The sequence below is a fragment of the Mchenga conophoros genome, linkage group LG23, assembly GCF_057382185.1.
Source record: "Mchenga conophoros isolate Kocher_MC1m ecotype Shallow Benthic linkage group LG23, M_conophoros_male_GT1.1, whole genome shotgun sequence".
Lineage (NCBI taxonomy): Eukaryota > Metazoa > Chordata > Actinopteri > Cichliformes > Cichlidae > Mchenga > Mchenga conophoros.
Genome location: NC_140547.1, coordinates 11,015,316 through 11,041,120, shown reverse-complemented (window position 1 = coordinate 11,041,120; position 25,805 = coordinate 11,015,316). Strand labels below are relative to the sequence as shown.

Genomic DNA, 25,805 nt, shown 5'->3' with positions numbered 1-25,805 from the left:
TTCAAGTCTAATTATTAATCATCAACTTCATACTATGGGGACAAAGCTAGAGTACCCGGACATGACATGTAACCACACAGAACAACCTCAGAAACATCATGGATTTGAACCCATGACCTTCTTGCTGTGAAGCAGCAGTAATAACCACCACACGTGGTAGTTATTATCTGCATTATTGTTTTGGCTGCTGTAACAGCTTAACTGTGGATTTTCGCAGGGTTAAAAAAATCAAATCAAATCAAAATACAGTCAGCCCAAACGATGCAACTTTTTACTTAAGAAAACAAACGTTTCTTTATTTTAATGACAACAATAACCGAGACTGTGACAAACAGGAGGCATCTATAATTTATTAATTATTATATTACTACCGGTACCCCCTTCCCCAGCATGTTTCTCGCACAAGCTTTACAGCTCGATTAGTGGCAACCAATCAGACGGCCAGTCTTCTGTGATTAACGTGACCTCAGCCAATCAGAGGCCTTGTTTTGACCAGCTGGGTAGTACCGGGCTACTTCTCTTAAACTTCGGCGGCTTCAAAGACGAAGGTGAGTGTTTTATTCCTCCTGGCAGGTAAAAACGGCTCCTATCGTCCGTATGTTGGAGTCCAAGTGAAGCTGCTCCCAGCTGACGGACACACAGCCTCCACCTACCCAGCCCGGGCGGCTGGCTGACGCTACTTCCGAGTATCTGGAGTAGCTAGCAGTCCGCTAACCGCTAGGATTAAAGTATATTGAATTTATTAGCTGTGAAACGAGCCGGCAGAGCCTCCACCTGAAGCTCACAGAGCTCGGTGTGTTTGCGGAGACGCCGTCGGCGGTTATATGGAGTTTGCTGCCTCGGTCAACCCGTTAGTGCCTCCGCTAGTTTCATAACGGGGAAGCTAGCAGTTAAATAAACTGGATTTCACATGAGCTTCCGCTCAATTTAAATCCTTGTTAACGTTCAACGTTGTTCTCGCGAGAGACGATGCCGAGTCACCAAAATTCCCTCATAAAATCTGATATTTACCTTTTACCGAAAACCCTTACTTGCTGAAATAAAACCCGAGGTACTTTTCAAAGCAGGAGGCGTTGTTCTTCAATTCGGCATTCATTTAATCTATATATAGTATTTTATTATTGGCTACTTGATGCTGATTCTTTCTGTAAATTAGGAGTTTAGTTTTATGTATGAAGTGATTCCAATAACATCCATGATTAAATAAAATCTGCACAGTCTGGATTCATGTTTCTCCCACGCTGTCCTAAAGAAAAGTGACCAGTTTATGCCGATTATCACAGTCAGCGCTGATACATTTATTTCCAGTGAATTAGTCATTGATAACTTGTTAATGTGTGTGTCTCACTGTAGAGGACTCTCCAAAATGCCTCAGACCAGCAAATCGAGTGGTGCTGGTGCTGCCAGTCCAGCATCTGCGCCAGACCAAGGTGAGCCTCCACCCCCAGAGGGCGCCAGGGCTCAGGTGGCTGCTGGAGACGGGGAGGAAAGAGCCACTGTAGACGACCAGGGAGACCCAGAGATCGTCAAATCACCTAGTGACCCAAAGAGATACAGGTGAGTGACACAAGCATTTATTCAACCCATGATGAGGGTTCAAATGCAACCAGAAAACTGCTGAGTCCAACTGACAGTTTAACCCCACAGACCTCCATTTCACATTTCAGGTGTTTGCTTCACAAGTGAACTCCTACCTGTGATTGGTTGAAACAAAAGTGTTCCAGCCAGTGAACTGTTAGAAATACTTTGTTTTGCCCCCCCCCCCCAGGCTGTTATTTTTGTAAGGTCCTCCTGAAGGTTCATTTTATTTTTCATTTCAGAAAATTAGTGTTCGTTTCTGCATTTCTTTCAGGCTTTGCACTTTGTTTCTCTCAGTTTAGTCTGACGCCTCTCTGACAGGAACGTCAGTGTTTAAAGTTGTTACCTGAGATCCAGGTGTGACGTTACTTGAGCGTTCACTGTATAAACTCTTCTGGTCTCCTGCAGATACATCGAGCTGAGCAACGGCCTCCGAGCACTCCTCATTTCCGACTTCAGTGGGGCCGACGGGGAGGGAGGCGATGGAGAGTCGGCAGAGCAGGAGGAAGAGCAGGAAGAGGAGGAGGGCGGGGAAGAAGATGAAGGGGACTCAGGTGAGGGCTCAGAGGAGGAAGAAGGGGACAGAGCAGAGGAAGAGCAGGACAGCGACTTTGAAGAGCTGGAAGAGGAGAACCCAGTGAAGAAGAAGAAGAGCTCTGAGAAGCAGGTGGGTGTGTGGAGGATGGGTGATGAAGGCTCATCCTCTTCCTTGGAGTGTCTCTGAACAAAAACAGTTTAACTACGTCAGCTCTCTGTGACAGATCCACCGGCAGTGACCCTTATGTGTTTTCAGGCTGCAGCAGCTCTGTGCATTGGTGTGGGGAGTTTCAGTGACCCTGATGAGCTGCCCGGCCTCGCACACTTCCTGGAGCACAGTGAGTGTGAACGTCATCGCAAACATCACCTGAGCTTGTCTTACAAACGATCATCCATGGTTTTAATTAGAATAAAGCTTTATTATTGAGATGTTAAAGTCAATGAACAGTCATCATCAGGTGTCTGTTTCCAGCGTCAAACCTACCCACCCAAATCTACCCACTCTCACGGTGTGCTCACACCAAACACGAAGCAATCGTACACCTCGCCTCACTCACATGAATACAGCTGCGTTGGCCCTCACAGCCAACGAGACAAGGAGGAGTCCAGCCAACAGCTGGAATCAAATTAAACATCCATGTTTTCAGAAGGGATTGCAAAGTCCTCACTTTCCTCCACGTGCTTTCATTGTTGAATCGTGCAGCTCCAGCTATCCCTTAAACAGTGTCACTAAACCCCGCCTCACCGCCTCAGGAGAATCCTGATGATGCAGCACAAAGAGACTTTATTTCAGAAGCTAAAATGCAAATGCAAACTTGCCTCTGTTAGCAGTACCTGTTGTAAGTTATGAGTAAATAACATGAATTTACTGAAATCACTGGAGAAACTTTAATATTAAAATGCTGCCAAAATATTAGAAACATGCTTTTTTTCACTTGTATGAGTACTGCTGGAAAAAGAAGCTGTAAACGTGGTCAGTTCAGCCTGTGTGGCTTCGATCCGAGCCTCCAAAAGCTCATCAGGAAGTCCTCACTATGAGAAATGTTTAAAAAGCTAAAGACTTCCTGCTGCAAAGGGAACATCTGGGTGCACAAATCAGCACAGTCTGACTCTTACAGGTTGTTCTGACGCGTGGTGACGCGGCACTGACTTTTTAAGTGGTATTTCCCACGTAGCTGCTTTCACCAGCAGCCTGAAATAATCCAGACATCACCGTGAGGAGCCTCAAACATCTGAACGTTAACACGTTAACCTGCTGGACCTACAGACGATTACGTAGTTTAAACCCAGGATTGGGTCACAAGTTGCCAGGAGCTGCTGGCAACTTGTGATTGGCCAGCAGAGACATGCTCTGACCGCTCTGTGCTTCTTCCTCCTCCTCCCCCTCAGTGGTGTTCATGGGCAGTGAGAAATACCCGGCGGAGAACGGCTTCGACGCCTTCCTGAAGAAGCACGGCGGCAGTGACAACGCCTCCACAGACTGCGAGCGGACCATCTTTCAGTTCGATGTGCAGAGGAAGCATTTCAGAGATGCGCTCGACAGGTGAGCTCCTCGGGTTTCCTGTTACCTGCTGTTCGTGGGATCCGCTGTGAGCTTTCAGGCGTGTGAAGGCAGCGCCCTCGCTGCGAGCGGACGGAAGCTCTTTGGGCCATCTGGACCTCTGATGGGAGGTCAGCTGTTCACTGCAGACGCTGTGAGGTAACATTGTCCTGAGGCTGTTTTTAGAGCAGCGGACAGACGGACGGCTGAGGACACGAGCGATCTGGAGGATGGAGAAGCTGTTATACCCACTGTTTCCCGACATGTATTTGTGGTTCAGAAATATCAGAAACTGTTAAAAAGTTCCCACATTCTGCTTTCTCTGTGTGTACACTGCCAAAAACAGCTCTATTTGAAATAAGCCAAATACTCTTAAATCTGACAAAATTGTGTTGTTTTGAGAAGAAAAATCTGCCAGCAGCGGTTGCTCAAATCCAGGCCGGCCGCTCTCAGCTGTCAAATACAGTTCTTAAATTGAAAAGTTGTCTCGTTCTTCCAGAATAAGATTATTTTTCTTATTTAAAGAGTACGGTTAGATTAATTTGCTAATTTTAAGGAGCAACATTTGCTTTCCCCATTGGCAGATTTTTTTTTTTTGTCAAAACAAAACAATTTTGTCAGATTTAAGAATATTTGGCTTATTTCAAGCAAAGCTGTGTTTGCAGTGTACCCTGTAACTGGTAAATAAAGCTGGAAATGAGCTGAAATATCTTATTGAGAAAAAGCTAGACATTTTTTTCTAGATTGAGCTTAATGTTCTTATGCAAAACTTGCTTGTTAAGAATATGAATAGAATAGAAAAAAAGTCCATAACCAAGGTTTTTTACTTTCTTGAAAATTGTTTTTTTGCAGTGTCGTCAGCTTATTTGTTTCCCATGTCCTCTGCTTGGCAGACATTTCCTTAACATTCAGGGACAAATGTTAACATTTCAAATGAAGAGGGTCGCCGTTTACAAAAAGGAGGAAAAGCAGCTTAACTGTTACACTCTTGCCGCCTGGTCGTTGTAAAAATCACACACATTAGTGTCATGAGCTTAAACTGTCCTATAACACACTGAGCTCTCCTACCAGACAAACTGTTGGACACAATATTTAAACTACACATATTGCTGCCTTTCTCAGTCTCAGCTGACACACCAGCTGTGGCTCTGACGTCCTGTCTGCGTTTCAGGTGGGCTCAGTTCTTCATCTGTCCTCTGATGATCGAGGACGCCGTCGACAGAGAGGTGGAGGCTGTCGACAGCGGTGAGTCCAAACATGTTTAAATATTAAAATCTGCCATACATTACGGCGCCCTCTCGCGGTCTTCTCCTCCCTCTCTTTACATCTCCCTCTGTGATGTCACTTCCTGTCCTCTGATACTCAGAGTTTCAGCTGGCGAGGCCGTCCGACTCCCACCGGAAGGAGATGCTGTTTGGGAGTCTGGCCAAACCGGGACACCCGATGAGCAAGTTCTGCTGGGGTGAGAACACACACACACACACACACACACACACACACACACACACACACGCTGACTCCACTGGCTTTGTTTGATGGTTCAGTCTGATCAGGGCTCAGTAACAGGGAACGTTTCATGAAGGTGTAGTAACACGTTTTTAACAGATGTCTAAATCAGTGGGCTTGGGCTCATAGCCTGTAATCTGCTCGGTCTGTTTTCAGTTCTTTTGCTGCACCTGCTGCATTGTGTTTCCTGCCCAGGCAGACCTGCACACACTTGTTGGTTGTGGACAGATTTTTGTGTTTAACAGGTGTCGTTTTGTTCCTGTCAGGTAACGCTCAGACATTAAAGCACGAGCCCCGAGAGAAGCAGATCAACTCCTACGAGCGGCTCAGGGACTTCTGGAGGAGATATTACTCAGCTCAGTACATGACACTCACTGTTCAGTCCAAAGGTAACAGTAGAACCGCCACCATGCCGGTCTGTCACGTGTTTTCACTCTGAGTCTGTGGGCAGGACTTGTCCTGCTGATGAGCTGAGTTCAGCCTTGCACCTGTTTATTCCTAATGTGTCACAGAAAGCAGCAAAAACACAAAGTGCCAACAGACTGGACTGAACGCTGTTTATTTATAGAGTAAAGTTCAGCTTTAAACTGAAACTGCGGATAGAAACGAGCTCTGTAACAGCTGGATCACAGTGTTTGTGTTCTTCAGAGACTCTGGACACGCTGGAGGAGTGGGTGAGGGAGATCTTCATCAGGGTGCCCAACAAGTAAGACACACACAGACACACACACACAAATATTTAGGTGATGTCACATGTCTGCATCCAATCACGTGTTGCTGTAGAAACCCTGAACTTTGTTCTGTGTAGAATTAATAAACAGTGATCATCAGAATCTTTAAATGAATAAATGATGAGTTCTTTCATCAGTTAAACCTGTTGATCAGCTTCTTACCTGATCTGTTTAAAGTGAAGAGGTTTGATATTTATTGATATTGATTACTGGACAGAGTGCTGATCAGATGGATCAGTAATGGAAATTACGTCAACGTGCCTGTGTTTGTTTCCAGCGGTGAACCTCGACCTGACTTCTCTCACCTGCAGCAACCGTTTGACACGCCGGCCTTTAACAAACTCTACAGAGGTGACTCATACTGATTATTGATTTTTATGTCATGTTGTTGTTATTATTAGCAGCAATCCTTTGGTTATGAATATGGAGCATGAGCACCTGCTGCTTCCAGGTGTGTTTCCTGTCCCTGTTGTAGCACCTGGTTTATCACCTGTGGCTCAGCATCAGGTCGTCCTTAGTAAAACTGAGAGAGGCAGAAATCTGAATCTAAATCTAAACACCTCACAGTCAGGAGGAGACCCACTGCCTGATCAATACAGTTTATCAGAATCAATCTGTAATCACTAATGTCAATCTCTCGGGCCAATAAGACTATAACACTTAGATAACACTTCCCCTCTCTGACTGGCCAGTCTTCCATCACCTGACAGCAGAGTTCCAGGAAGTGAAGCCATTCGGTTTCCTCCCACATTGTTTCCATGGAGACGTCCTGAAACTCTGATAGTAATGATGTTTCAGTGAGAAATTGGGATTGATGAAGACTGCTTGTGTGTTGCAGTGGTGCCTGTGAGGAAGGTTCATGCTCTGACCATCAGCTGGGCCGTCCCGCCACAGGGGAAGCATTACAGGTGAGTCACTTTCTGACCTTTAACCCTCGACTGTTCAGCGCAGCTGGCTGGGATGTATCACAAGTTAAAGAGCAGGAGTCTCAGTCAGCTCGCACTCAGATTTCATTGCACAGCAATCACTGATCACCATTTTGATCGTAACACGCAGCCTGGCTAGTGCACGTGGCTGTTGTCTAACATCATAGTCACCATCAGTAAGACGAATCCTCAGTTTGAAGCTGTTTACTCTCCTGAATGAATCTGAAAGTTTTCCTTGTGCATCAGGAAATAGACCAATTCAGACGTGTTCTCAATCAGGAAATACTCAGAAAACACGATGACCACTCACTCGCTTTGACATCACTGAACTCTTAAATGCTTTATCCTCACATCATCGCAGACCGCCGTCACACAAAGCTTGTAGTGTTGAACGTCCGGTCTGATGTTTGTGTGTATGTGGATTGCGGCTCGGTCATTTGAAATGTTCACAGCTGAGTGTGTGAACACGTTTGTTTGTGTTCCTGTGTCAGAGTGAAGCCTCTTCATTACATCTCCTGGCTCATCGGACATGAAGGGACGGGCAGCATCCTGTCGCTGCTCAGGAAGAAGTGAGTCATGAAAACAGACGTGTGAATGAAGGAAGGCACTGCCCTGTGTGTGTGTTCTGTGTTTATAAGTGTGTGTGTGTGTGTGTGTGTGTGTGTGTGTGTGTGTGTGTGTGTGTGTGTGTGTGTGTGTGTGTGTGTGTGTGTGTGTGTGCGCGCAGATGCTGGGCTCTGGCTCTGTTTGGAGGAAATAGTGAGACCGGCTTTGACCAGAACACCACCTACTCAATCTTCTCCATCTCCATCACTCTCACTGATCAGGGCTACCAGAACTTCTACCAGGTACACACACATACATACATGTTGGGTTTTCATATCTTGCTTTCCCTAGCCCCTTACCGTAACCACAACCATAACCTAACTGTAACCCTGACACTAAAACCACATTTTGAGTCTCAAAAATGCCTTCAAACTTAAAAAACTTAAAAGATATTAAACTTCTAATTTTTGGTTGCCACAAAGATATGAGTACATGCTCACTAGGGCTGCCACGATTAGTCGACTAGTCACGATTACGTCGACTATCAAAATCGTCGACGACTGATTTAATAGTCGACGCGTCGTTTGAAGCTTTGTAAGATCCCAAAAGACGCAGAAATAAGTAGCAGGATTTAAGAGTGTAATAACGGACTGAAACAGAAGATGGCAGCACTGCATGTACAAGGATGCCAGCTGCCGTTAAACCCCGAAGAAGAAGAAGAAACTGTGTCCCAGAATTCATAGCGCAGCCCAGCTCAGTTTCCAACAATGGCGGCAGCTTGCTAGTTTTAATTTTACTCTTATTATTCTTTCTGGGTTACAAAATAAACGTTTAACATATTTTCAGGCGAGAATGTAGCTGTGTAAACCTCAAATATCTGCTCAGTTTATCAAGACACCAAATATTTTCAAAAGCGCTCCGACGTTTTCGGAGACGTCTGTTACCCACTAGCTCGATAGCGAGCCGGGGGCAAGGCTCACTAGAGCCGTGAGAACACCGGACTCCCGGCAGATCGTTTTCAAACCCACCGCCGTCTTTCGCTACTCAGGTTAAATATATATAAGTCACTTAGATAACTTAACAATGTTATTGTTTGGCTTTTTTTTAGTATTTTATTTGTTCCTGAGTAAATCGGTTTGGCTGAGATTAAAGTTATAGTTTTTACACAGCTGAATAAACGTCAAGCAGACAACTGATTATCAGAAGTGTGAGATGCTCCAGAATTTACTCCAGTGTCCTGTTATATTTTAGATAGCAAGGAGTTTATTAAACTTCACCGAAACAATCTGCAAATTTCATTAAAATTTAATAAACTATCATCTTGTCTTTATTTTTAGTTAGCACAGACCTTAAACACTTAAAGCTGTAAGCTAATGATAGTTATATAAGAGCAGATGCTGCTGGTGCAATAAGCTGTACGTTTTACGTCCAATGGATGATGATCTGATTAGTCGACTAATCGCAAAAATAATCGGTGACTAGTCGACTATCAAAATAATCGCTTGTGGCAGCCCTAATGCTCACACACACACAAAAATGTGTTTGCTGATGTAAAAGCTTAGGTTTGGGGCCTCACCGTGCTGCTGTTCTCTCTGCAGGTCGTCCACTTTGTGTTCCAGTATCTGAAGATGCTGCAGACTCTGGGCCCCCAGCAGAGGTCAGGCTTAAAAACCTAATTCCCATCTCAGCTGCAGACGTCCATAGACAATGCTTTCTAGGTCAAATCTGGTCATCATCATTTAAAAACAATTCTATTTAGGATTTATGTTGTTGTTGAAAGACTATAAGTCATCTTTGCAAGCTGTTCCAAAGGTGTGAATTTAGCCCAATTCCAGCTGTGACTTCCTGTTTTCCCTCTGAGCAGCTTCCTGTTGATTAGAGCTCTAATTGACATCTGATTGGCTCAGATGTAGAAGCTAAAATCTGTCACGTTTGGTTGAAAAGTGAGAGCTCAGCAGATGTCTCCATTACACCATTCTTCTGTTGAAAATCAGGTGTGTTGTTGCTGACATTGTATTTATGTATGATCACGCCACCGCACACCATCCACTCAGCGTCCACCGTCACTCATCTTTAAATCTAAAAACATGTTTGTGTCGTTCCTCTTTTATCTCCATGTAAGTTTCTGTATCATTGTGAGCAGCATGCTGAGATGATCCATGCAATGATCCATGAGCGTCTGATAGTTTGAACTTACTGTTCCCTCGTCCTCGTGCGGCGTGTTGCTACAGCATTTAGTGAGGAAGAGGCATCCTCTCACTGAAAACCACACCCACACTGGACAGGAGATCTTTCTTCTACACATCACTTAACCTAAGTTGTCTATTTAGAGTTTAGAGACTCAGCTGCACATGCTCACATTCCGATACACCATACAGGCATCATACATGTTTTGCTCCTTTGTATCTGCTGTTGCAGTGCTGGATGTTCATATTAAACCGTAGTAATAACGAGGTCAGTGTATGTGTAGTAGTCTCTGTGAGCCAGCAGCTCAGATTGCTCGTTACCTCGGTGAACTGACATCACCGTGTCACAGATTTCTTTCAGACACGGCACGCTCAGAAATGAGAGAAGATCTACAGTTTCTGCTGCAGGTTCAGACTCTGGCGTGTTCAGATGGATCTGAGGAGGTTCAGGTTCAGTTTGTTTTTTAGAACTTTCACACTGGCCAGATGAGTGGGTTGTGCTAACAAGCTCCAGCCCCTCTGCAGGCTTTCAGAAGCTGTCCAATCAGAAGAAAGTTGTATTGGAGTGGGAGGAGCTAAAGCATCACTTTTCAGACAGGATGAACCGCAGGGCTAGACCCAGTTTAACATAAGGAAGGATTATTTTGAAGTCTGAGAATAAAACTGTGGAACGGCTTTAATCTAACTAACACTCATTAGATAAACTAACACTAACAGACACACAGTCTGCAGTACCACATCCAATCAGAGAATCCCATCTGTAATGAAAAGCACTGTAATTGGATCGATTTATTGTTAATTTTCTTCTGTAAAAGATGCTTAAACAGAACTTCAGTGAAGGGCAGAGTTCTTATCACACACTGAAGTCAGATGTTATGTGATGAGGGGACATGGCACTTCTGGTGGGAGGAGCCAGACACTTGTTGAGGAAGCTATGATGTCATCAAACTTTGTGAAAAATGACGTCCAGGAAAAAAATCTTTTTAAGCGTTAATCTGGGACGAAGTCACCGAGCTCTGAGATTATTTTATTTTATCTGCTTTTATTTCTTTTTCTTTGTCTGAATGAAATCCTCTGTTTCTGCTTTCTTTATTTTTCAGGATCTATGAGGAAATTCAGAAGATCGAAGCCAACGAGTTCCACTACCAGGAACAGGTAGAGGTATTGCACCACAGACACACAGTCAGGCTGAAGTGATGTGAGCTCAGGGAGGAGAGCAGAGGCTGAAGGTAGACACTCAGAGGAGGAGAAGGCGCTTCGTCAGGGACAGCAGAGACAGAGTAGGACAGAAACGATAGAGCCAAGCGTTGTGTAACTCCTCATGATGAGCTTCACTCTTTACTGTCTTTCTCTGTGAAATGCTCACTTCCAATTGTGTTGGGCAGACGGATCCCATCGAGTTTGTGGAGAACATCTGCGAGAACATGCAGCTGTTTCCCAAACAGGACTTCCTGACCGGAGACCAGCTCATGTTCGAGTACGACCCCCAGGTGAGCATCACCGTGATCCGGATCTTGATCCAGAATCAGTGCAGTAATCTGTCCTGTGTAGAGTTTACGCTCTCAGTGAACTGTTTGTGTTGTCAGGTGATCAACGCCGCTCTGTCCCTGCTGAAACCCGACAGAGCGAATCTGCTGCTGCTGTCGCCGGAAAACGAAGGCTGCTGCCTCCTCAAAGAGAAATGGTTCGGTACCTGCTACAGCGTGGAGGGTACGACGCTTTAACCACAGCACAGTTACTCTGTTAGTCTGCACCAAGGAGCGCGTAGCTAAAAGCTAACCCTAACCCTGAGGCAGGGGGAGGTCGTCGTGTTGGGAGGGCATGAAGCGCTTATTATTTTCATCACTTAACTCACACAGACCATTTTTATACGCTACTATAGTAACATCAAACTTCACCTTCGAGAACGTGGAGGTCTGAGGTAAAACGACTGTTTAGTTTAGTTTTTCAGCAAACAGTTGAACAAAATAACAAAAAATGTTTGTGTGCATGAAGCTGCAAAATTTGTTGTGTCGACATTACTGATACATGCGATTTTAAATCATTTATGGAGTAAATGTCTGCTTTGAAACAGAGTAAAGCTGTGAAGGCGACTTTGAGTCCTACCTGTTTGTGTAAATGTCTCAAATTTAAAATAATAAATAACGTAATAATAAACGTACAGCAGCCTGATAACTCAAAATTTAAAAAAAGCCAGATCCAGTGTAATTTACACTAAATGCAAATCAGCTGTTTATGTTTTCATGTACAGCTGATTCGGCTGTGAACCAAACATGCTTGTGTTTGGGCTGTGAGAGGAGGAACATGCAAACTGCAGCACTCCTGTTTCTTCATCATAATAAAGATGACTGAAGAAATCTGCCGTTAAACCTGCTTCTTTGTTCACAAATGTCTTCATCATCGCCATTACTGCAAAGTCTTCACAGGAAACAGGAAGTGACCAGACAAGGCAATCAGAATTAAGTGGTGTGAAGTTAGCGCAGAGTTTAAAGTTTCAGGGGGTCCTCGGCGGTGACAGTCTGACCCTGTGACTGCTTCCTGTTTGTCGCTAAATGTGGGTGTGTTTGTTTTGTCTCGTCAGATATCCCAGAGGAGTGGGCTGAGCGCTGGGCTGGAGACTTCGAACTCAACCCTGAACTCCACCTGCCTGCTGAGAACAAATTCATCGGTCAGTGTGAACGCATTTGGCAGCTTCAGATGATGAATAGCAGCTCAGGCTGAGTCCACATCAAGCTGATTTAGGATCAGCTGAAGGCTGAAAAGTTCAGATGTGCATCTTAGACTCCTACAGCAAAGCCGGGAACAAGTTTCCAGCCTTCGGAGAAGTTTAGATCTGAAATCAGTCAGGATTTAAGAATTTAAATAACAAAAAAAACCAATTTCTACATCCTGTAACATCACAGCGTAAAGCTGTACATCAGTACGTTTCAGTGTTTCAGTCATCACAGCATCATTACTGACAACCAATAAACTCAATCTTCTGGGTTTTTTGTCGCTTCTGCAGCAACGGATTTCACCTTGAAAACGTCTGACTGTCCGGACACAGAGTATCCTGTGAGGATTGTGAACAGCGAGCGCGGCTGTCTGTGGTACAAGAAGGACAACAAGTTCAAGATCCCCAAAGGTGAGCTGGGCCGGCCAGGTCTACTGATGGAGCTGAACCAGAAAAGGGAAACCAAAGTTTGGACCAACCAACAATTCAGAACCAAATAATCTCACGTTTACCTTCATGTAAGACAAAAAAGCCATCACGGTTTAGCCCCGCCCGGAATCCTCTCCTGCTGCCTGGTCTTTTGCGACTCTAACGGGACCAAAATGAAGTTTGTGTTTTAGTGATTTAGACCTAACACCAGAAACTTATCAGGACAGACTTTCCTGAGCTCAGAGGCAGCTGAGCAGGAGGGTCACTTCCTTATAGACTTCTGTCCAGACAGACTTCTTTTTACAACCAGAGGAGTCGCCCCCTCCTGGACATTAGAAAGGGTTGCTGTTTAAGGAAATGCTTCCACCTTTATTTATAGTCTGTATCTGACAGTGAGCGAGTGCGGCAGAGTTAGAGGAGTTAATGTGCTAGTCTGACCTCTGCTGAGTCTGCAGCATCTTCAGGCACTGAGCACAAAGATGACGACCTGCAGAGTAAAAACTTTCAGTCAGTGTTTCAGTCCAAGTTTAAACCATAAATAAGATCTATACTGGTTTAATCAGACAGACCAGTTTAAACTATCCACCTGAAAACTGCTCAGGCATTAAAGCTCAATTTTATCAGGACATGTCTGATAGGAAGCAGGTGGAACAGCAGTGTCTTGTGGACACTTGATGTCATTACACTTTATCCAAATAAGAGTGATGCGGTGTGATGTCAACTCAATTAAAAACTGTATTTATACCTACAGTTACACAAAACACGAATCAGCAAGACAATAACAGCTGGAAACAGTCAGCTGTATCAGAATCTGTTTGGATAAATAATCACTGATGTGTTTTTATTTCAGCCTACATTCGCTTCCACCTGATCTCCCCGATGATCCAGAAGAGCCCAGAGAAGTAAGAGCCACCGACACACCTGAACATATTAGATCCACCTGCAGTGCAGCACAGTGTTACCTGGAAACAGTGACTGACACAAACATAGCTTTGTGTGCTACATATTCAGCATTTGTTAAATTTGAGCGGCACAGATGGAGAGTGGGCTGAGCCTCACTAAAGTCTCTAAATCTGTCGATGCAGTCACTGAGTTCTGAACAGAGAGGTGAGCAGAGCGTGGCGATCACAGCTCAGAGTGAGAGTTGCGCTCGGTCTGACGTGGTTCAAACGGACACGTAGAGAATTCAGATCTAGCAGTTCATTCACATTCTGAGATGATCACGATGATGATTATGATGATGAAGGTAACTCTCTCTCTTCTCCTCCTCCTCAGCCTGGTTCTCTTCGACCTCTTCGTGAACATCCTGGCTCATAACCTGGCAGAGCCGGCCTACGAGGCCGACGTGGCTCAGCTGGAGTACAAACTGGTGGCCGGAGAGCACGGACTGATGATCCGGCTGAAAGGCTTCAACCACAAACTGCCTGTGAGGAAACACACAGACACTCAGACACACACATTTTGGTATGAAGGTTATTCCTGCTCTGCATGAACCTGCAGAGTCAGCACTTGCAGCTCTGACAGTCTCCATCTCGGCTTTTATCTTCTTTATTCTGAAAACCAAAGATTGCAGGAAGTGTCCTGCAGATGAGCAGGTACTTATTTAGGCATTTATACTAAAGCTTTTTCTAAATTAACTTAAACTTCAATCATCACCAGTCACATGTGATAAACTACTGAAGGGTTGCCCCATAAAATAAAATCCCACCGTCTTCGTGTCACTGAATTCTCACAAACTTCAGGAACTGTGAGTGCCGGTCTCTCTGATAATTCAATTCAATTTTATTTATACAGCGCCTAATCACAACAACAGTCGCCTCAACACGTTCTATATTGTAGTATAGAGACCTACAATAACACAGAGAAAAAAATAATCTCCAAAAGATAAAAGTCTCTACAAAACACATGGGTGAGTGCTCTATGCAGGTCTCATCAGCTTTTTTGTTGTGGGCTTTTGCTGAGAGTAGTTCGATGCTACTTGACTGTGGGGGTATCTGTTAGTTAAAGATGAAAGCACACAATAATGAAGTTGGTTTGATATCTGCGAGTCGGAGTGTTAAACATCATTTCAGCTGCTTTGTTTTCCTTCCAGCTGCTGCTACAGCTGATCGTGGATCAGCTGGGAGACTTCAGCACCGAGCAGAGCGTCTTCACCATGTTCTCAGAGCAGCTGAAGAAGACCTACTTCAATATCCTCATCAAGCCGGACAGGCTGGGCAAGTACGTCCACACAGGCCTTTTGAGTTCAGTATCTAGAGGAGCGAGGGGTTGAACCAGTGATTAGTGGATGACCTTCTGAGGCACAGCTGCTCCTGAACCAGTTCTGTTCTGTTTTAACAGCAAATCGTGTCACATTTTAATAAGCTAATCAGAAACTTTTCCATCAAATAAACGATTCCCAGTGATTTCCATCAAGCTGTGTTCATGTTCTCTGCCCCGTGCTCACTGATGTCAGTATGTGGGCTCGTACATTTAAGAAGATAAGATAAGATAGAACTTTATTAATCCCTCAGGTGGATTCCTCTGGGAAATTCGGTTTCCAAATAGCACAGCACCAACAGAGCACCAAAGTTACAGAATGTGAGCAGAATACCATATAAATACAGAGACATATATAAATAAAGAGTATACAAAAGGAATAAATAGGAATAAGAATACAAGGGAATTGCACATTTCAAGTATTGAAGTCTATTGCACCGTTGGTTATTAACAAAAAGTATTTCACAGTGAAAAGGCACTACAGCTTAGTTGTTCCCCCCTCCTTTGTCCTCCTGTTTCCCCTCCCTCTGCCCTCCAGAGAGGAGTTAAACAGTCTGATGGCGTGTGGGACAAAGGAGTTTTTAAGTCTGTTGGTTCTTGTCTTTGGGAGAAGCAACCTGTCACTGAACAGGTGTGCAGAGGATGCCCAGCATTGTCCATAATGTCCAGCAGGTTTTTTTTTTAGTGTCCTTTTCTCTGCCACTGTCACCAGAGTGTCCAGCTTCATGCCGACCACAGAGCCAGCCTTCCTGATTAGTTTTTCCAGGCTGGGCATGTACTCCTTTGCTGTGCTGCTCCCCCAGCACACCACAGCATAGAAAAGTACTCCAGCAACCACCGACTGGTAAAACATCCTCAGGAGCTTCCTGCAGATGTTAAAAGACCTCAGCCTCCTGAGGAAATACAGTCGGCTTTGGGCTTTTTTATACAGGTGCTCTGTGTTGCATGACCAGTCCAGTTTGTTGTCCACCCACAGCCCGAGGTACTTGTACTTGTTGACCACCTCCACCTCCTCCCCCTCTATCTGAACCGGCAGTGGACCTTCTCTGGACCTCCCGAAGTCCACAACCAGTTCCTTAGTCTTCGAGGTGTTGAGTTGCAGGTGGTTTGTGTGACTCCATGTGACAAAGTTCCTCACCAGACTTCTGTACTCCTCTTCCTGATCATCCCAGATACACCCCATGATGGCTGTGTCGTCTGCAAACTTCTGAATATAGCATAATTCAGAGTTGTAGCAGAAGTCAGAGGTGTACAGGGTGAAGAGAAGAGGGGACAGCACAGTTCCCTGTGGTGCTCCTGCGCTGCTGACCACTGTGTCAGACGTGATGTCCTTCAGCCTGACGTACTGTGGTCTGTCAGTGAGGTAGTCGGAGATCCAAGCGACCAGACAGGGGTCTCCACCTCCATCCTGTTTAGTTTCTCCTGGAGCAGACAGGGCCGGATGGTATTAAAGGCACTGGAAAAGTCAAGAAACAGGATCCTGACCATGCCTTTTCCCCCATCCAGGTGTGAGTGGGCTCTATGTAGGAGGTACAGGATGGCATCCTCCACTCCGACATCCGCCTTGTATGCGAACTGTAGTGGGTCCTGGGCATGCTGTAGCTTTCCACCTCCCGCTGTGCTGCTTTCATCTCCTCCTTCACTTTGCTCCTGAAAGCCTTCTTCTTCCTGTTGAGGACAGCCTTGACTTCCTGTTTTACCCACAGTTTGTTATTAGGATAACACCGTACCGTCTTAGCAGGGGCGACCGTGTCCACACAAAAGTTGAGGTAGTCTGTCAGACAGTGTGTCGCCCCCTCTATGTCCTCACCATGTGGGCTCAGAAGCACATCCCAGTCTGTGGTGTCATAGCAGTCTCTCAGAGCATCCTCCTTTTCTGGGGTCCATCTCCTGATTAAGCGTGTTGTGACAGGCTGCCTTTGGACGAGGGGTGTGTATTGTGGCTGTAGGTAAACCAGGTTGTGGTCTGACTTCCCTAGTGGGGGGAAGGGGGTGGCTCTGTATGCATCTCTCACATTGGCATACAGTAGGTCAATTGTCCTGTTGCTCCGTGTGGGACAATTCACAAACTGGTGAAAAGCAGCCAGAGTAGAATCCAGTGTGGCATGATTAAAGTCTCCAGATATAATAATGAAAGCCTCGGGGTGTTGTCTGCAGTCTTGCTGTAACTGTGTGTATTTCCTCTGTATTTCTGAGGGTTTGATCAGTATCGGCTCCCAAACTGAGCATTTCCGGAGAGAGACTCCGTCTAAAGCGAAGCTGTAGGTGGATGTGATCAGTGTGGTGTTTCCTCTGCAGAGACATCCGTCTGCTGATCCTCGAGCACTGCCGCTGGTCCGTCATCCAGAAGTATCGCGCAGTCTCAAAAGGTCTCACTGTCGACGACCTCATGACCTTCGTCAGAGGGCTGAAGGCGGAGCTTTATGCTGAGGGGCTGGTGCAGGGAAACTTCACTAGTGCGGTGAGACACACACACACACAGACTTGTTTTCATATAGTGAGGACATCTAAGGCTACGTTCACACTGCAGGTCTTAATGCTCAAATCCGATTTTTTGATCAAATCCGATTATTTTGTCTGCTTGTTCACACTACAAATAAAATGCGACAGCAAACGCTCTCAAGTGTGAACGCTCAAAGCGGCCCGCATGCGCAAAAGAAGACGTCACACACAACGCGCTCTGTTTAGACCCAGAGCAAACAGTATTGTTTGACAGATGGCCCTTAATATAAAGACTTCGGACTTCACGTTTCCCAATTTTTTTGCTTTAAGTTATTTTGTTATTTACATAATAATAATGTAGATAACCTAATAATTATCCTTATTGCTGTTAGAGGAGCGGTGCTTCAAAGGATAGTTGGTGATTTCTGTCAGAATCTGCAGATTATTCAGTACAAATAAAATGTTCACGTTTCTCCAACGTTGTCTTCCCAGCAGTTTCACTGACATCTACACGGGATGGCCAGGAAGCGTTCGCGATGTCTTCTTGGGCGCTTCTCCGGCGCTGATAATTGGCGTCTGTCTTGTGTCAGTGACGTAAAAGACGGATTTAATGCGACTTCACCATTCAAACAGCAGTCGCTTTCTAAAACATCGGATATGTATCAGTACCACATACGAAAGTGAGCCAGATCGGATTTGAAAATATCGGATTTGTGCCGTTCACACTGTCATACCATGATCGGATATGGGTCGCATAGGGTCAAAAAAAGCGGATTTGATGTGCTTTCGCCTGCAGTGTGAACGTAGCCTAATTGACATAATACTTTCCCTAGCCGGTTACCCTAACCATGAAAAATGAATGACTAATCCTCAGCTTAAACCTAAATTTAACCATAACCCAACTGTAACTCTGACACTAAAACCACATTTAGAGTCTGAAAAATGCCTTCAAACTCATGGGGAAAGGGCATTTTGTCCTCAAAAGGGCTGTTGGTCCCCACAAGTATAGTAGCATTCCAATTTTTGGTCCTCACAAGTATGTATAAACATGGTTCACATAGACAAACACGCACACAGAGCTGAGGTTAAAGGTAAAGTCTGTCAGCGTGTATCCTGGGACTGAGTTCCTCCTAAACAATATGCATCAAAACAGATAAAACCTCCACAGCGGCGCTGCTATACAAGAAGAAGAAACAGGAAGTACAGAAAATGCTGTTTTCTCTAGGAAGTTTATTTTTTTTTAAACTCTAGAATCTCTGCTTCTCTAAGTCCTGATTGTGTCTTCAACCGCAACAGGTTACAAAGATCGAGGTGTGTTGAAACGCCACCGATGTGCAGATCAGAATCAAGTAGAAGAATATTTAGTTCAGGTTGAAGGTCTAAGCTCACTGATGATGTCATTTCCTCCCACAGGAGTCCAAAGAGTTTCTGCGCTACTTCACTGAGTGAGTATCTGCTGCTGTTCATCAGTTCACAGAGACATCTTCAGTCCTCTAAATGACGTCAGCGAGGTTTTACAGATTCAGGGAAGAGTTCAGCTTTCTGCTCTGATGTCACACCAACCTGTGTGCAGGAAGCTGCAGTTCCAGCCGCTGCCTGCAGACGTCCCCGTGCTGTTCCGGGTGGTGGAGCTGCCGCTGAAACATCATCTCTGCAAAGTGAAATCTCTCAACAAAGGAGACGCCAACTCTGAGGTCACCGTCTACTACCAGGTAAAAAAAACAAAAAACACAACACCACAGAACTGCTGATTCCCGCTTTGTCCAATAGGGGGCACTCTCAAGCTCGTCCAGAATGAACAAAACTGTAAATTTCATGATGTTCATCCTGGTTTTGATAGAAGAGCTCAAGACAACAGATATAATTCTATTTTTTATATTTTTATGGTTTTATTTCAGTAAAATGCCTTAGTGCGAGTATCGGGGACATCACAGCGCCACAAGTTGCTTTACAGCATCCTCTATTTTACAGTTTTTTACAGACGCTAGGACACATTTCTCAATACTTAGGTCGCTTTTGCAAAACTCCTCACACAGTGAGCACAACAGAAGTCTATGTGGGCTAAACTGAGGATCAGTTATCATTGTTTTGGCACAAAATGCATTCAATGACTACATCTCTCAAATTTCATGAATTATTTTCTCACTCAGACACAACAACTGCCAAAAACCTTTGTACGGACAGGACATTTTGCATGTACTTACATACTGTTTTCAAAACTGTTAAACTTCAAAACAATAACATAATGCAAAACTGAATAAGACAGCAAAATTCAACAGCAATATTTTATTGAAACATATTTTAAATCTAAAAATGCAGTTTAACCAGCCACAGCTGATTCTCATTGTAGATGAACATCTACACAGTTGTTACTCCTTCAATTTCATTACAAAAGGAGATAACTGCTGAATAGGTTTGTTTTGTGATGTAAACATGGACCCAGCCAGAAATGGAGAAGATTAGCATTACTATTGTATGTGTATCAGTGGATGGTGTGTATACAAATTCTTGTATTTTGGGATTACTTAGTGCAAAAAAATAAAAATACATAAACAAATATTAACGAATTCTGCATGATGTCTGATTCATTCCAGTAACATATATTGAAATTATAAACAGAGATGTGTCCTTGTTTTACACAGGAAAACACTGTGTAATGCTACATGTTGTTAGTGTTTTTTAGGTCATTGTTTTGTGGGTGACAAAGTGTGTTTGTCGGCTGTCAACCTTTGCTAGTGTTCTGGAGGAATGTTTTTATTTGAGACCTGAATGAAGTGTTTTGGTAGTTGTAGTGCATTTTGAATGTGGAATGAACTGCTTTGCCAAGCTGAGGGTCAGTTAGGAGGATTGTGTGAAGAGTTTTGCAAAAGTGACCTAAGTATTGAGAAATGTGTCCTAGCGTCTGTAAAAAACTGTAATTTGGGGCATGAAGCCAGCAGCGGTCTCCTGATAGTATCACCTTCAATCACAACCAGCTGCTTCCTGCTGGGCTTTAATTCTGTGTGTGTGTGTGTGTGTGTGTGTGTGTGTGTGTGTGTGTGTGTGTGTGTGTGTGTGTGTGTGTGTGTTGCAGTCCGGGCTGAAGAAGCTCAGAGAGCACGCTCTCATGGAGCTGATGGTGGTGAGTGTCGCCTCAAACACTGAACACAAGTTTAACATTTAGAAGCAAATTGAATAAATCCAGATCGTTCAGGTTCACAAAGTTCTGTGACTCCACCCATAAGAACCTGTAGCCGATGTAAAGATGGACGATCACCCCTCTAAGGTCGTCTCCCTGTACACCTGCTCTGACCACTCACCCTGTGATTTGACCTCAAACACGTTCGCAGAGCAAACACGAGCCTCTGCTCTGGTGAGGAAGGGGCGGTCAGCACAGGACTAACAGGAAGATATTTAAAAGGTTCAGAAGAGACCGCCTTCAAGGAAAGATCATCCAGGTTTAAGCAAGTGGGGTTTTTAAATCTGGGTGAAGTGATGAAGCTTTTAGATCACACCTCATACACATTAATTTTATCAAGCTAACACCTGTTCACTGGTACGTATTCTGACTGAAACTACAGGAAGTGAACTCATTACAGCTTCCTGTTTGAAGTTTATGTGTGTGTTCACAGATGCACATGGAGGAGCCCTGCTTCGACTTCCTGAGGACGAAGGAGACGCTGGGGTGAGTGTTCTTCCGGTTAACTGTCACACTGATTCAAACCACAGCATCAATGGGCCTTGACCCATTGTTGTGATCTGTACGCTCGAGTGGGATGGCCTTCGTTGTCCTCCAGGAGGTTTGTTCACTGGTGCATCTTTATTTATAAGGCCCTGCTTGGACAAATGCCCACCTACATTTGCGATCTGCTCACACGGAGGAGTACTGTTTCTTACAGCCTGCGTTCAAGCGATCTTTTTTTGCTCAATGTTCCATTTGCAAGAACTGAACTGGGAAAGAGGGCTTTTACTTATGCTGCCCCTTTCACATGGCGCATGATGCAAAAAGACTGGAAGATAGCAGATCTTATTTCATTAAATGCTTTTAAGTCCAGATTGAGAGAGCCAGAGAAAAATGTTTTTAAAATGTAATTGTTATTTATAATATGTATGTAGCTTTGTAATTTCAACATGTTGTCGCCTCTTGGCCAGGACTCCCTTGAAAAAGAGGTTTTTAATCTCAATGGGACTTTTCCTGGTTAAATAAAGGTTAATAATAATAATCATCATGTTGATAAAGCAGGTTTCCTGAAACAGGTTTCCATAGCAACACAATCACTGATAATGAGAACCTCCATCAGCGAACAACTCTCCACCCTGAGCCAACAGGAAAGGAGATCCCACCTTAACGTCAGCTGAATAAAATCAGAAACCTTTAATAACAAACGATCACGTGTTCATATCTGTGTCACACAGACTGGAGTGTGAGCTGCTTTTACATTCAAAGAAACAGCAGGGGGCGCTAAAACGCAGAACTCCCCACATCATCACTGAGTTTTTAACTTGCTGACCTCTGACTTCCAGGTACCAGGTGTACCCCACCTGCAGGAACACGTCAGGTGTGCTTGGATTCTCCGTCACCGTGGAAACTCAAGCCACAAAATTCAGGTGAGGATACCTGTGTGAATTTAGCTGAGGTTTTCAGGTGAGCCAGTTTAATGCTTCTATTGGTCCTCCTCACAGCTCCGAGTTCGTCGAGGCAAAGATCGAGGAGTTCCTGGTGAGTTTCGGTGAGTGTCTGTCGGGTCTGAGCGACGAGGCCTTTGGGACTCAGGTGACGGCGCTCATCAAGCTGAAGGAGTGCGAGGACGCACACCTGGGGGAGGAGGTGGACCGCAACTGGTTCGAGGTGGTCACGCAGCAGTACGTCTTCGACCGGCTCAACAAGGAGGTGACGCTCATGTTTCTGCATCTGCATGTTACTTTACCAACATCCACCCATCCATCCACCTAGTCTCTTTTCTGTTTATGTAATTCAGGGTTGCAGTGGAGGTGGAGCCTATCCCAGCTAAGTTGAGATGGATGAATGTGAATCTTACCAGAAGTCATGCTATGAAGTTTTCTCTCAGCACGTTCTACAGGCTCAGGTTTAACCAAACCAGCCAGTGACCGTGCCAGTGCTGGTGAATGGCCTACCGACCACTCACTCTTACAGCTGGGATGGGCTCCTCCTTCCCTGAAACTCTGAACTGGAGAAAGGAAAGGGATGGATGGATCTATTGCGAGTTTGTCCCGGGAATTTGATGCTGAGAGGCTGTGTTGCTGGTTCTGGTCCCAGTTGATGACCGACTGTGGTTTGCGTTGCAGATTGAGGTTCTGAAGACGTTCACCCAACAGGAGCTGGTCTCCTGGTTCCTGGAGCACAGAAACAACAGCAGCAGGAAGCTCAGCGTGCATGTGAGTAAACAGGAAGCAGTATTTCTCTCTGAGCTGCGTTTGTAAGAAACAAGCTGTTTCAGTAAAGTTGAGTTGTTAAAGTCACACTCTTTATTTTCCTTCCTGTTCCTGTTTGCACTCAGGTGGTCGGCTTCGGCGTGGAGGAAGGTGATCAGAGCACCGCCTGCAGCCCAGATTCTGCTACCTCGTCCTCGGCCTACGGTGAAGTGAGCGAGCTGACATTTGTGCCGACCTCGTCGCCATCTCTTCAGGACACCACGCTCATCACCGACATCAGAGCTTTCACCTCCTCCCTCCCCCTCAACCCCTACCACAAAATCATCAACTAGGCTACACCCCATAAAAGTGAAACGCCTACTGATTGGTCATGTTTCTGCTGTGTCCTTTTCCTCTCTGTGATTGGTTACAACAGTGCTACATTCACTTCTTGTGGGAACTAATATGCTCTGAGAATCAGATTTCAGGTCAGTTTTGGACAAAGAGTCCAGAAAAACTACAATCATGGCACCTTCATGGGTCCGATGAAATTCCCCTCCTTGTAGCTTTCAACTGTGAAATAATGATTTTTCCCACAAGACATGAATGCAGCGTGATGACTCAGGGCTGTGGTATCAATAAAGTCATTATTTTATTTGTAAACACACACGTGTTCTTCCTGTTATGCTCACTCCATGCTTCAGTTTGTCCTTCAGTAATAAAACATTTAAAGACATTTCATATTTCATCTCCAACTTCTTGTTTTCATTTGGAAAGAAATCAGAAATAAAGCAGACAAAAAAGGCAATCATTGACCTCCCTTAATATCACTGACTATAAAAACTATAATAAATCCTCAGATTTTTGGAATCCTGCAGTTTAGAAATTGGAATAACCACTAATAAAAATAACTCTTAGCTAGAATATGAGCTTAAATGAGTGGGAGTACATGCAGTGTTAAGCTTAACATATGCTTGGATAATGTGAAAGGACGCACAGGAGAACTGTTTCTTCTTTCTCGCCTTTTTATCCCCAGTAGTCCACACATTTATCACCGTATTTGATTCGTTGTTTTATTAGTTATTTAGTTAGTCTGATAACCTTTTTAAAAAGGCGCCAAATGCAACAATCTCATTACTTAAGTTTACTGTTAATATAATCAGACAATGGACTCAGCCTGATCACCTCAGAGGGTCACAGCTCCATTTCAATGCAGTGGACTAAATGTCCTTGAGCAGCACAAACACTTCTCTAACCAGTCGGAGATGAATTTGCATTGCGTTTTTTCCTGCACTGCTGTGCGTTACGTTTGAAAAAAGTGCCACATATATGTGGCACATATATATAGATATATATGTATATATATCTATATCTATCTCTCTCTCTCTCTCTACATATATATATCTATATATACATATATAGATATATATATACAACAGTGAAAAAACCCCAAATCAAAGTAAAAATAAAGTTAGCTAAAAAACAGTAAAACTAAGACTGACATCGTAAAGTACACTTTAACTTTGAGGAATACAGCTACTTGAAGTCATAATACAAACGTGTGTTTGTGATCTTAAGCCCGACAGGTGTGTTTACCTGTCATTATGTGGATTAGCAAGCGTAGATGGCGTTTCAGAAAAAAGGGCCCAAATGCAAATACAGGACTGGTCCTAGGAAAAAGGCGAGCCAGATGATAATACATAAATACCCATTGAGTCCAAGTAGTACCGAGTTAAATGTACATACAACTTGTTTAAAACACGTGTATGAGCTCAAACATTTAGTAAAACAAAACTGAGCAACCCACCTAATGCATCAACCAAAAAACAAAAAGCAATACAAAAACTGGACACATGGATGAACACAACACAATGATCCCTTAGTGACTGTTCCACAAGTATTTCGTCTTTCCTTTGAAGTTTGCAAGACAGCAGTTAAAAATTCTTTAAAGAAAAATGAGTTCAATTCTACATGACCAGTGATGTTGTAGACAAGCGAATAAGGACTTGCAATTATAAGAAATAAAAGCTTTAATAAGCATCTTTAGGAAGATAAACAAAAACTATACTTTTAACACATTTTACCTTATTTTAAGGGTCAGGTAACCATGTAATTAAAATAGCATGATTTCATAATCATATAGTACACCAGTGCTATGGTAAAGTTCTGTGGGTGATCTGCTTTTGGTAGTAAACGGTAAGAGAGACGGATGTTTTAAACGGGGCTGAAAGATGGGTACCCTGTGACAGATTTTTCTGTTTCTGACAATGGAGCTCACTAAATCCTGTGCACGGGTATTGCAGCAGTGATGTAAGCACCACAGGCATAGATACACATATACAAATAGAAAACACAGGGGCAGAGAATAAACACCTAATACTTCTGAATGTAAGCAGGACAGCTTGAAGTAATTAACACACATGCATATGAGATACTTCAATTTAGGGTTTTAAATGGCAGTGACAGGTGATTATGCACTAAAATGTTTGGTCTTATGAGTATAACATTATATTGATTATAGTATTTTGATTTTCCAATATATAAGTAATTGTCAGTGGCATTTATATTAATCAGGCTGAACTTTAATCATACTTTAGATCAACCTGTTTTACTTATTGTTTCATTTGTGCTTTGGTTTGGGAAGTTGTTTCTTTACTGATCCTTTCCTCTCTTCTGTTATTAGACTTGAGATATGACTGCTCTATGTTGTTGCTGTTCACGCCAGTCAATTCTATAAGACATGCTGTGTAAGTAAATACGACAACAGTTTGGTCTGAATTTCTTAAAAGATTATATCTCACAAACTTAGTTTAGAGGGTCCACATTGTCTACACTGTATATAGTGAAGTCTGCAAGTTTTTGAACAGGGAAATTTGCTTCTGCAGATCATCACAATGAAAAATTATTGTCCATGTTTGCATATCCCTTTTTAAAAAACTTGTTTTCATGACATTATTGTGTGTCGGTGGTCAGGGCTATCCAGACTGACAAGTGGGACATTGAGTGTCACCTTTCCGGTGGGGAGGGAGCCTGAGATTGTCTAAATTGAGGTCTGTTCTA

At 43.9% G+C, this 25,805-nt stretch overlaps 1 protein-coding gene across 1 annotated transcript; it reads left to right on the top strand.

Moving 5' to 3' along the window:
• Positions 1-393: 393 nt before the first annotated feature.
• LOC146546741 (nardilysin-like) lies at positions 394-23,481 on the top strand. The gene is made up of 31 exons (XM_085264507.1): positions 394-548; positions 1,354-1,557; positions 1,987-2,245; positions 2,372-2,453; positions 3,505-3,658; positions 4,827-4,900; positions 5,022-5,117; positions 5,428-5,550; positions 5,810-5,867; positions 6,170-6,243; positions 6,731-6,800; positions 7,310-7,387; positions 7,546-7,666; positions 8,963-9,021; positions 10,651-10,705; positions 10,936-11,040; positions 11,137-11,260; positions 12,132-12,218; positions 12,555-12,674; positions 13,543-13,594; positions 13,968-14,118; positions 14,785-14,912; positions 17,250-17,412; positions 18,807-18,838; positions 18,967-19,105; positions 20,467-20,514; positions 21,005-21,057; positions 21,897-21,980; positions 22,056-22,263; positions 22,680-22,769; positions 22,892-23,481. The coding sequence occupies exons 2-31, from the start codon at positions 1,367-1,369 to the stop codon at positions 23,096-23,098; spliced, it is 3,285 nt and encodes a 1,094-aa protein (XP_085120633.1). The 5' UTR covers positions 394-548; positions 1,354-1,366; the 3' UTR covers positions 23,099-23,481.
• The last annotated feature ends 2,324 nt before the right edge of the window (positions 23,482-25,805 follow it).